The sequence below is a fragment of the Syngnathus typhle genome, linkage group LG2 (genome assembly GCF_033458585.1).
Source record: "Syngnathus typhle isolate RoL2023-S1 ecotype Sweden linkage group LG2, RoL_Styp_1.0, whole genome shotgun sequence".
In the NCBI taxonomy this organism is placed as follows: domain Eukaryota; kingdom Metazoa; phylum Chordata; class Actinopteri; order Syngnathiformes; family Syngnathidae; genus Syngnathus; species Syngnathus typhle.
Window position 1 is genome coordinate 11766387 of NC_083739.1, and position 12182 is coordinate 11778568.

General features: G+C 40.2%; 1 protein-coding gene across 6 annotated transcripts in view; it reads right to left on the reverse strand.

Moving 5' to 3' along the window:
• Positions 1–12182, reverse strand: part of dmd (dystrophin) — a 94688-nt gene that overhangs the window by 51236 nt on the left and 31270 nt on the right. For 4 of the 6 annotated variants that reach the window (XM_061304326.1, XM_061304325.1, XM_061304323.1 and 1 more), the window contains exons 10-19: positions 7490–7618; positions 6076–6171; positions 5903–6001; positions 4771–4952; positions 3982–4132; positions 3347–3466; positions 1365–1466; positions 1083–1190; positions 677–856; positions 243–412 (exon numbers count right to left, since the gene is read on the reverse strand). In XM_061304326.1, the coding sequence (XP_061160310.1) occupies positions 243–412; positions 677–856; positions 1083–1190; positions 1365–1466; positions 3347–3466; positions 3982–4132; positions 4771–4952; positions 5903–6001; positions 6076–6171; positions 7490–7618 (1337 nt within the window). The remainder of the gene's footprint in view (positions 1–242; positions 413–676; positions 857–1082; positions 1191–1364; positions 1467–3346; positions 3467–3981; positions 4133–4770; positions 4953–5902; positions 6002–6075; positions 6172–7489; positions 7619–12182) is intronic. The other 2 variants (XM_061304348.1, XM_061304339.1) reach the window with 2 other exon arrangements.

The following is a 12182-nucleotide window of genomic DNA, read 5'->3' on the forward strand; positions in this document are numbered from 1 at the left end:
AAAATGATTTCTTTGGTGTAAACGTTGTTAGGAAGGTACATTAAAGTTGCCTGGTCTGCTCGGAATAAAAAAAACACCAAGATTGCTTTTTATTAGCCATACTGTTTGAGCTAATCTTTACCACCTACCTGCTAAGGTATGTAAGCAGAAACGGGTGCATGCAACTGAATAATGCGCAGAAGTTAGAAAACAAGTGCAATGTGATTGACAGCTGAACCAAAATCCACCAGAAGCGCACTAACCTTTTCCTGAGTTCAGAATCTACAACCACCTGCCTCTTCTTTTGCGGCGGTGACTCTCGGGCTTGGCGTAGTGCAGATACGCTCTCCCTCGTTGTCACCTTGGTCACACTCGTCGCGACTGAGTGGGTCGGTTCGGGCTCGGGGGCTGCTGTGGTGACGACTGATGAGAGCTGAACGTGGGTGCACAAAGAAAGTGAGATTTGACATTGCCTTTCACAGCACATTTTCCCCTCCACTTTTATATTTTTTCCAAAAGGATTTTATACATGTATTAAATAGAATAAATGCCGTTTTTTCATTAGATTGGTCCTCCAATTTATAATGAAAAAGAAAAAGTATATTCCCTTAGAAATTGTCCTCGTCTCTTCGACTGCATTAGAGGTGGCTAAAGTACTTAGGTGTTGCATAATGTAAATAAATTACGTCTGTTGTACCTGGGTGCTGATGAGATCCAGACTTTGAAGCAGTCGATCCCAACGTTGAGTAAAGGTATCCAGCCTGGCCTCCAGTTTACTGGCCACCTCCTTGTTCTTGACACTGCACAGCAGGTCCTGACTCATGGAGCACATCTTATCCAGGGCGGGGCGCTTCATGTCCAGCTCAGTCTTTACAATCTGGTGGGGTACAAACGAAATAAATGATCACATCCATTTATTGATTAATATAGGGATGTCCATTCTTGAATGATTAAGCAACTGCAACATTACAGTTTGAACATTTTTACATGATTAAGATGTTTTTTTCCCCGTACCATAAAGAGGCGCATCTATAATCTTTGGGGCTCACTGTTCAATGCTGACAACAGTTTAAACAGAAGGTTTAGGATTTTGCTTGACTCACAGCGAGATGGCGCAGGCAGGCCATTGTGCCGGCATGGTCCTTTGAAGCGGGGGTCTTGATGGAGCGTACCAATTCCTCCTTCTGAGTTAGCCACAAGTCAAATGAAGACTAATGGAAATGGGAAAAACAACAAAAGGCAACGGTTTTATGCTCACTGTAATATCCCACGAAAAACAAATCCAATATCCTGGGGTACAATATTGAAAACAGATGAGGACGGCATTCACAAACGGGTTAAGTGGAACCAAAGAAAAACACAAGCAATGCGCACACAGACCGTACTTGTTCATTTGTGAAGTGTTGCCATTTCAATAAAATCTCTTGTAGCAGAATCCAGCGTTCTTCTGTCCATCTACAGATGGCTGCCCAGCGGTCACCAAGAACCTGCATGCGTGCCCGCACACACACATTTACGCTTAAATTAGCTCATCGGAGAGACTAAAACAGTGTAGCTTTCCATCAGGGTGCCCTAAAGGCTCATGTTGTAGTTACACTTTTCCACGTGGCAATTAAATTCTTACAGCTGCCTAATTTGGAGCGTGACTGCTCTCCCTAAGGGACAAAAAGGAGCACAATCATGTATTGGGGATCATCTAAAACAGAGGTGTGGAAAAAAAATCTTTCAAAGCTGCATGAAGAAAAATGAAAGGATGTAAGGGCTCCTTTAACATTCTTCATCTTTAATTTATTTAATTTAACACGCTAAAATCAATCCAATCCAGGAAAATTCTAATTATGTCTGTGGTAATTTGGAATTAGGTCGAATGCAAATGGAGAACTGTAAATATTCTCAAATGTGTCACATATTGGGAAACATTTCCAGTGCAAAAAAAATAAATAAATTATACTTTCTGGCAGGAAGGATAAAAGTTAGAAGCACTCCTTTGACGGTTGTCAGTCGCAATGTTTCCAGTTGATTATCAGTTGAGTTTAAAAACCAAAACATTTTTGGGGGAACCAATTTCAGTAACTGCAGACCTGCATATTAGGCCCTCTGATAAATTGAATGCAAAAACTGCATAAAGCATTTTGGTCTCTTGACATATTTTGAGAAGTAATTCCCTTAGTTTTCTTTTATGTTGCATATTATAAGTCCATATTGGACATGTTGTATCTTCTATTTAAAAAGGCATAGTTAAACCCAGTTGCATAATTGCATTTCCTCAGACAATAAGAAATGATAAAGAATATGATCTATAGCCAGTATTACCTGTAATCTAAATTCTTAATTACCTTTGTGGTTTTGTATTACTGCTGCGACTGAATTATCCATACTTGTCAGGGTGTTGGGAATAGAAATGTTGTTACTATTTAGGTGATGCATGACAAGTGATATTCTTTGTTTGTGTTTGCCCTGCCTCCTTTCCCAGTGTCGAAAGTAAGAAGTACATGTATATGACAAGGACCGCTACAAATGGGTGGCGGGCCCCAAATGGCACCCAGACCAGACTTTGGACAACCCTGCTCTGTATTGTGCATGCAGGGCCAGTACAACGACTTGTTGCTTGCTCATTTAATTATAATGTCAAAAGCTTGTCATACCCTATCATGAAAATCATTTTTGAAGCAACTCACCCAACATTGCTTTTAAATATCTTTTATCAATGTGTGTGAATTTGAAATATTGAGCATTTCAAGTCAAGTCAAGTCATTTGACAAATATGAATAGTGTGACAGCACTGTACACTCCCTTTGCTAATTTGTTTCAGTTGTGCTGTTCTCAAACATGTCCTCTGTTTTTAACATAAAGATGATTTCATACCCCGGTCGTTCTCTTATGAATACATTTTTCAGCTGAAAAATTGTCCTGAGCAAATGGTCCCTAAATCAAGTTGTTAGGAAAAACACACACACACACGCAAGGCCACGAATGTCCAAAAGCACGAGGCGACCACGATTTAAGAGTCAAATCATCTTCCCCAAAAATGCCAAGCCACAGCAGGGGGAAACCTGAGGAAGTCAACTTGTATTAGCATTTTTCCATTCCTCGTCTTCCAGTCTATTTAGCTTGCGTAGGCTCCATTCTGCAATAAACTGCTCTGCAGGCGGTAACACAACAAAAGCCCCACTTGAAACAAATAAACAGCTCCTAATATATGTGCGTGATTATATGCAGAATCTCGGTTTGGCACGTGTTCTGGTTCTCAAGCGTGAGTGAATTATTTACCACACTGGCATCACTATTGTGTCAGTAGGAGATCCTGACTTAGATTTGAGAATCAATTTTTTCAAGTCTGGAATAAAGAAGTGCTTTTCCAACTTGCCTGAAGTTTACTCTCCAAGGCAGCGGTGGCACTGTCCCCAGTGGTCTCATCCACCACCACCACCATGTGGGTCAGCGAGTTGACCCGTACCTGCTCCTGCTCCAGGTCTTCCTGCAAAAGCTGGAGCAAATATGCCAAGTCAATTTTTTTTTATTTTGTTTCACATACATTACAGTATAAGGATGTATTTGCCAATCAACAAAATTTGGAGTTGCGATCTAATATGTGATTATTTTTTAAGGTCTCCTTCCCATGTGCTTTTTAACAAACACAAGCAAAGATTAACCTGTATTACAATAAATAATATCAAATTTAATATACATGAATGCATGCAAGTTAGAGTTACATTAAACCAAAGGCAAATGAACCATGGTTTAATATAAAAGTTTTTGTTTCTATTTCAAATATAGTTTTTAACTCACTAAATCTCTTACGCCTTCACTATGACAACTTCACAAAATTGTACCAAACAAGTGTGGCGCAAGCAGAAATCAGCACATCATAAATCAGATTACAATAATAACGCAGTCACATGACAACAATAACGCAATCAATGATATGTAACTCCTTAAGCGGCGACTGAACTAGACACTGTATAAAGCAACAAAATGTAGAAATAAAATCAAGGTTTCCACCTTGTGCTCCTCCACTTGGTGCTTGATATCCTCCAAGTCAGGGCCGAGCGGCTGAGCCTCCATCTTCTTCACCCGCGCCTCTGTTGCGTCCAGCCAGTCTGTGAGCTGCTGCAGCTGCTTGTGCTGCAGGTCCATGAGGACCTGGTGGAGTCTGGTGAGTCAACACCAGCGATCAGAGGTGGCAAAGATACACTCTTGGTCCAAGTGTAGAACAAAGAGTAAAAGGACAACTAATCCTTTATTTGAAGAGGAGTAAAATGTAAAGATGCCTTTTTTTTTTTTTTTTTGGAAACTGCGGGTTTCAGGTTCACAATCTCTTTTTTTTGGTCCAACTATAACTCAATTTTGTTGTGCCTCATGTTTATTTTAAGTACAACTCCACTGTCAGCTTCCCAATGATGGTCCACTATTATCTTCAACACTGCACATTTAAATTAAAAAGGGATAGCTGTAGATTCATTTTGTAATGTTTGGGAATGATTATTGATGTGCGTGCATCATTTCAAAATATATTTAGAACTTAAAAAAAAAGTAAGTGACGTAAATGCAACAAAAACCTGCTAAAGGGATTTTTAATACGGAGGTTTACTGTATTTATATATGTGTACTTCCTCTTATGGCTTACGATGCAGAACAAACAAACAGCCGTGCGAAAACAGCCTGACAGTTATCGCAACATTGTATAAAAGCCGAAGTAGATTTTTAGGCAACCTAAAAAACAGCCCTAAGTGCCACTGGTTATTGTTGCTATGTGTATTAGCGGAGAGGAAAGTTTGAGCATATCAGCACCTGCTTTGTCTTTCCATGCTGGCCACCCGCAGGTGCTCCCATCGAGAGTTCAGCAGGTTCATCTGTTCCCTCACTTCAGCGTCCTCCTCCTCGCTCAGGTTGCCCTCAGCCAGCAAGGCGGCGCCGGCCCGGAGGACACGCCCGACGTTGCCCTGATGTGCAGTGAGCTCCACCATGTAGCCCTGTGAAATAGACAGGCGAGAAAACACTTCAGCATTGCAGAAAAGTTCTGCTCGTTAGCGCTAATGAACTGATAGCGCCGTTCCTACAACTCCGCACGGAATGACCTGACTCCATTTGTTTTAAGTGCTCTCATAATACATTAAGCCGCCCCTACCTGTCTCATTTTGAAGCGCTTTTGTTGTACAGCATGTGAGTGAACAGTCAACAGGGGGTCATTGAATCTGTAGGGCTTGAAGTTTTAAAGGGTTTACTAACAAAATCTATTTTAACCGCAAGCCAGTCTTTGACAGCTGAGGACGTTTAGTGCCTTCTCAAGGATGAAAAACGTATTATCTACCTTAAAATATTAGGTTGGTAAAGACAATGGTGTCTTGACCGACTAAATCAAATCACACTAACCTAAAATTAACTTTCCTCAACGAAACAAATGGAAATGGCAATCGATCCCAGCCCCCAAAACACCAAACATTAAACAATGAACGGGAGTACCATGAGTCTATTTCAGTCCCCCGTATATGTAACTAAAAAAATGTTTTTTTCATGAGAACATCACTCTGCAGTATTTTATTTTATAAAATCACACAATAATACCAACATTAATTGCGCATCATGACTTCATTGTGCAGTGAGTCTAGTGTGTGCGCCTGGGCCACCCAAATAAATAAATAAATAAATGTTTTGTTTTTCAAAGAGGATAAAGAATATATGCGTTACATCTGTCTGTATCTGCTACTTTGGTGACCCCTGCAATATGGTTTATTGAGCGCTAACAAGTAAGCGGGTAGGCAGCAGGGATCGATGTATTGGAGTTCACTGAGAACGACGGGTGATGGAAACTACAAGATGCAACCGAAATGTTAAAATAAAATCAACAAGACGTCTCGTGTTTTTCTTTGCCTGTTTTTTTTTTTCTTAGTTTCTAGCTACAGACATCCATCAAAAGCCTCACCTCATGTGTGTGGAACTGCTCCTTGACCTCCTCCACATTGTTTGAGATGGGGGGCTGGGAATGGAGTCCATCTTCGGCCGACAGCAGCCACGTCAGAACCTTGAAATTTGCAGTTGAAAAGCCCGTGAAAAGAAAGACCAAAAAACAAAGCCAGTCGTCTTCATATCGCGTACCTCCTCCAGGGCCGCCTGGTATGATTCCAGAGTGGTGGAGCCGGGAGGCAAAGGACTGAGGCCTCGCTGCAGCTCCTCTTGGCTGGGAGTCAGAAACTGGAGAGCGAAGCAGGCAGGTGGCAGAAAATGGCGGGGATGATGGGGATATGATTGGAGCCAGATACACAGCGGGACAAACAAAGCAGGACACAACAAGAAAGAGAAGAGACACGTTGAATTAGAAGTTGTTTCTTAACAAAAAGTGAATGCTAAAAGATACAAAAGCTGAGCAGAAATACAAAAGGTCATCAGTAGAGCAGCATTGCAGCAGTAGTAGTTTACCCATCATGCATGAGACACACTTTGTTCTTAGAGTTAAAATCCATTTTCTAATGGTGCTGCTTTTGATGCTCTTTTTATCCTGCATCAAAGGTGTAACAATGCGGAGAAATCACTTATTGAACATTATTCTCCTCACGTTGTCTGTTTCGTAGCAGGGATTAACTCGCCTGTTGTTTTCTTGATAGTCGCTAAATATTGCAAGGAATCGCGAAGTTGGCAACTGAGCTACGAATTGTTATTCTGTATATAATCACCAAGCAACCATAGTCATTAAAGACAGTTCATTTCTTAACAGTGAGCAAATTCAAGAGGAGAACAAATAATTATGATATAAGTCATCAACACATTACTTTTTTGATTTTATTGTTTCATTCTAATGAGACAAAATGTCATGTGACGTATCATTCTTGTGAATATACTCAAACTGCAATGTGATGGTTTGGAGCAGATTAGAATCATGAATTATTTTCTGTCAGTCGTAGCAGTTGTATTACTTTTGCCGTGCAAAACAACACCTTGCCAAAACGACTCATGAACATAACCATGTTTTATAAAGTAATTAAATCTTGATGCATACTTAGTAGTTAGTTCCTCTTCAGTAAACAAGACTAAATGTAATCCTGTTGCAATTATCCAGTGTACCCCAATAAATATCCCATTGCTTAAATAAATCAAAATCCAAGAGTTGGATTTTGCTTGACATCTTAAGCTTGCTGAATTGCCTAACTCCAAAAACGTATTTCCTAATATTTTTGTTTTGGTGCCAAGTTCACACAAACCAAGAAACCCACAGATACCGTATGTGCCTATTGTAAGTGCTCTAACGGCATTGCCATGAAATCATTACACTGTCACAGCATGATGTCCCCTTGGAGCTTTAACCTTTAAGAAAAAAAGCCCAAACATAAACGGAGACTTAGTGAATTAATGGACCCCATTAACTACATCGAGTTGCTTATCAGCATTAGTATGTCTCAGCAAATATAATCACAAGAGATATCTTTTGACTTTGACATTTGCAGTAAACACAGCAAAATAATAACACAGACAGATGGACAGTCACTATGAGGTGTTAGCATGGTGAGACACGGACCTGATCAGTAAAGCGCCTCCTCTTTTGCTCAGGAGACTTGACATAGGCCGCCTGGGTGTAGGCATAGCTTTTATAGCGAGCCTGAGGGGAGGGACTTCTCACTCGGCCCTGAGCCACATTCACTGTGATCTGAGAGCCAGACAGAGGACACAGTTGGACGGACACAGGACGGGAAAGCCAGAGAGGCAGAAGCGCGCACGACACAAAAGGCGCATTGGAATGGGGGGAGAGGAGAGGGTTACAAGAAAGCACACAAAAGACAGAAAAGAATAGAAAAAAATGAAAAACTAATATGAATAAACAGGACATCAACTCTGTTTGCATCTTGAATGTCAAACGAAGGGAAAACACTTCTCGAAAAATGCCTTCATACCCTGCCCGATTAAATCTGATGAAAATGGATGGATGGTTATATTTTTGTTTTCATCTTTGTTCATTCTCTGAAAGAGCACTTTTTTTAAGAGTGTTCAAACCGAGACTCTTGTGAATGCCTGTCGGAAAATAATGAGCAATTTTACACCGTTAAAACATAACCAATGGAAAAACAATGAAATGAAAAAACATAATAAACATAAACATACCCAAAATCAAGAAATCATCACAAACAAAAAATAGCATAATAAATGAAAAACAAATTATATAATAAAAGGAAATGCCCACTTCTGGTGATTTCAGTGATCACAAATGGACTCTTCAAGTTGTCTAAGAAGATGTTTTGCCTTCCATCAGAGAAGGCTTTCATCAATTCACGCACACTGTGCACTACATTTACCCCGCAGGTTCTAATGTTTAATTTGGATTGTTTTAATAAAATCAGATTTTTGGGCGTAAGCATTCAAATTCTATATTTAAATGCACTCCCAGTCCGTCTGGCGTGTGAACATACGTGTCCCCAAAGTGAACTGCATGAGCAGAAGAAAGAGATGTTCATCGCAATGTATTATTTGTGGAAGTAAATATTGCAGACGATTTTGTTCCTTGCTGAAATGTCTGCTAACAACAGAGCCCATTCTGCAAATTTTGTTTCCAGTTGGCAAGGATGACGGGGTCGTTAGGTAAACAATTTAAGCTAATTTAGCTAATTATGAAGACTCGATATGTGCCAAAGTGACAAACAGATAATTTAAGATAATCAACATTTTGTGGAATGTCACATTTCCTCATTTTCTTGGCAGCTTAAGAGCCCAAGCGTTTCTGTGTCTGTCCCTTTTGAATGGAGCAGGAGGCTAACTGGAAATAAATGTTGTCATTTCCATCACTGGCAAGATCAGATCAGTCCACAACAGAACTGCAACAACATCCTAATCATGTTATATCATCAAACTTGTTTTTGTTAGCTTTCATGGGGCTGTCATTTGGAAAGTTGGAGGCAAAACTACAACCAAAATCTATTTCATCACTAATTGGAGATACTGAATGAAAATATCTACATTTACTCAATGTTTTGCCAAGAGATTGCTGAGATAATGATACGCCGCTGGTTAATGACCAGGCTGATGTGAGGAGGCAATTTGCTATGCTTAGTTGAACTTATGTCAGGATTAACTCTGCATGTGTGTTTTGCCTTTGGCCTTTTTTTTTTTTCTTCAGAGCTATGACGGGAAGAAAAAAGAAACTGAGAAGAATATACTCCAGACGTTATTTTGAAGTAAATGGACTCAGATTGTGTCCAAGTACTTCTATCAAACGTTTCAGGTGTTTCGGATAGTCAGAGATGACTCGTAAGAAGCTAACCAAGATAACTAACCATGAGTGTTGCGAGTCCAAATTGTTTCACTTCACCGGCTTCTAAAAAGTATTCAACGAGCCAAGTTTTCAGGTGAGCTTCGAGAGTGTTTATTGTCTCGCCGTCTCTGTTTGCACCTCTGGAGTCATGACTCACCTCCCTAATCTTGTCTACACTGTGGCCTACGTGCTGTCTTTCCTCTTCACCTGCCACACGTTGTTTCACTGGATCTTTCAAGGTGGCTCAGGTAATTCTATTGCCATAACAACCAAGAGCAAAATGCTGACTCAGCAGTTGGTCCTTGTTTAATTGCCAAAACCATCTCCTTTAACCTGCAGAAGATATCACGGTACCTTGAGATATACGAGTTGGATTCCTACCAAGACCAAGCTCGTAAAGGAAAATACTTGTATCTCAAAATCTCTTCCCCGTTGAAATCAATGGAAATACCATTAATCTGTTCCATTTTGTAAAAAAAAAAAAAAAAAAGAAGTTTTTATTGAGGAAATAACATCTCTCTACAATTTTGCACTATATGAAAACATACAGTAATGACATGATTAAATAAAATGTAAAGGAATTATTGCCGTTGCTTGAAGGATTATAACCCCATAACACCAAGGACATTTGTAAACCAGTCGATGGCGTTTCCCATAATGCGTTAGGCTTAAGCTCGCGGACGAAATATTTTTTTTGGGGTTTAAATACACCTGTAGTAAATCGCTTTGTTTTAGTAAGCCTTATTTTTTGAACATTTGTTTACTAATTGACCAATTGCTGTTTGTTGTGCAGCTACTTGATTTGAATTCACGTCTACCATACAGTGTTGGCATCAAAGTCGGGTCACACGTATATAAAGCCGCCAGTGTATTGAGCAAAGCAAAGCTGACTGAATAGTTTCAACATCTGGTCTGGGTTCTCCACACATCCTACATGCTGATGCAAGGAGGTGGTGACAGCTTCACCATGATGATGACATATGAGGGGGGAGACAGATAAGAGTAACCCTTTTTTTTTTTTTTGTTCCTCCTCCCTTGCCGTTCGCTTTTATTGAGTAATTGTCTGCGCCAACTCTTCATGTCTGCGCTCGACATCTTAATTCACCACACAGGCTCGCACGGGCGAAGTTGACACCTTTTCCCCTCTATGAGCACGTCCGTGGAGGGCTGATGCAGGCATTAAACCGAGCAGTAATAATATTACCAGCCATTACTTCCAGGAAGTGCTCTAAATTCTGCCAGATTGAGCGGGATAGCCGGACACTGACCTCAGCATTACTGAGCAGTAAAGGTCACAGGCGGAGAATCCAATTTGCCAGTGGAAATATGATCTCCGCCCTAGCCTCACCGCAGCGTCTCCATTCTGAGATTCTGTCTCAATTTGCAGTTAATTCTCATTGCTGACGGGACATCTGATCGTTCCGCATTGAAAAAAATGAAACCTAATATGGAATTGTATCATAACAACTGTTCTGGGAAAGACTTTCCTCAAGATTTATGAGTTTGTGTGTGGTCAAAGGCCACTCAGGTTGGACCTGGCTTGCCATCCCCATTCCAGCTGCAGCAGCAGTGATAGATTTTTATTGTAAGTTGAGGCCCTAATTAAGGCTCACCAAGAAGGCTCCTTCACGCCTTTAATCCCCCAATCAATTTTCTCATCAGCTTCATGGTTCGATGTCTTTGCAACTGCACACTCGTCATTCTGCTGAAACTTGGATTTTTATCTGGGTTGGAGGAGACAATATGCTTTAACCGTACCTCATGTGAAAAATTCCCAAAATTTGGAGGGCCCTGATGAGCTGAGAGTGAATTGAATTTGAATGAACAGATCCCCTTGAAAATGTAATGTGCCTCCCGCTTGGCCTAAATGAGTTTGTCTAATCCTGCTAACAGATACACAAACAATCGCGTAATCTACTTGGCAGAAAATAGCAGGGCTGACACAATGGTGGGATGTAGATCGAGTCAATATCTGATGAAAAAGCTGTCCCAAAACACCAAAAGTATCATTTGAAAGCTTTTGTTTCAGAAGCGCAAAGCTCATTTGGATTCTCTGTTCCATATGAACAGCATACATTGAAGTTAGTTTAGCCCTATTTCCACAGCAGCACTGCTTTTGGTTTCATACCATTTCCACTTATTCAAGCACATTAAGTTCTCCAAAGCAAGACAAAGACTGTTGATCATGAGTGGTTCATACACACCCTCCCCCCCTCCAAAATAACATGCAGCAATAGAAATGGAATAGGAAGAATACCTATTGATTTTTCAACAACAGAGAAGAAAAATCAATTTTCTTCCATTCTGAAAATAATCAGCCGAATGCCACGAGGAGCACACAATGATGCCATTGTTGTCCATACTTTACAGAGGACAGGCAACGTCTGTGTTTGACCTTGCCGCAGACAGAATTACAGTGTGGTAACCATTACACAACTTACTTTTCTGTGACGACTTAGTCATGTCTTTTCAAGGGAGGACGAAAGAAATTACATTTCGCTACAATGTCAAATTGTCGGTGTACACCTTGTATAACACAAGGAAACTGACGGTCACTTCAGTGCACAGCCATTAATGGCTAAACCATTGGCAACATATATTACAAAGATCGAAAGATTGTGGCCTAAGTCCAAATATCATCAAAAAGCCTTATGAATGATATATTCTTCTCTTATTTTACCCACTTTAACAAATTGTGCAAAGACCTAGGGGATCTCATACGAGTAACATTGAAGCATTGTATTAAAAAAAAAAAAAAAACAATAGAAATGATCAGTTTTGCAGGATATTGTGATTTTCTCCCATCTAAAAGTTCAAGGACCTTGTAGAATTTAAATCAAATGCGCAGCACAAAAGAAGGAATGAGCAAGTCAAATTAAATAATTGACAAAAAAACATATTTCCAAACCACTTTAAAGCAGAGCATGTATGCTAAGAGATGTGGTGTAAATCTATGGAAATGACCAAA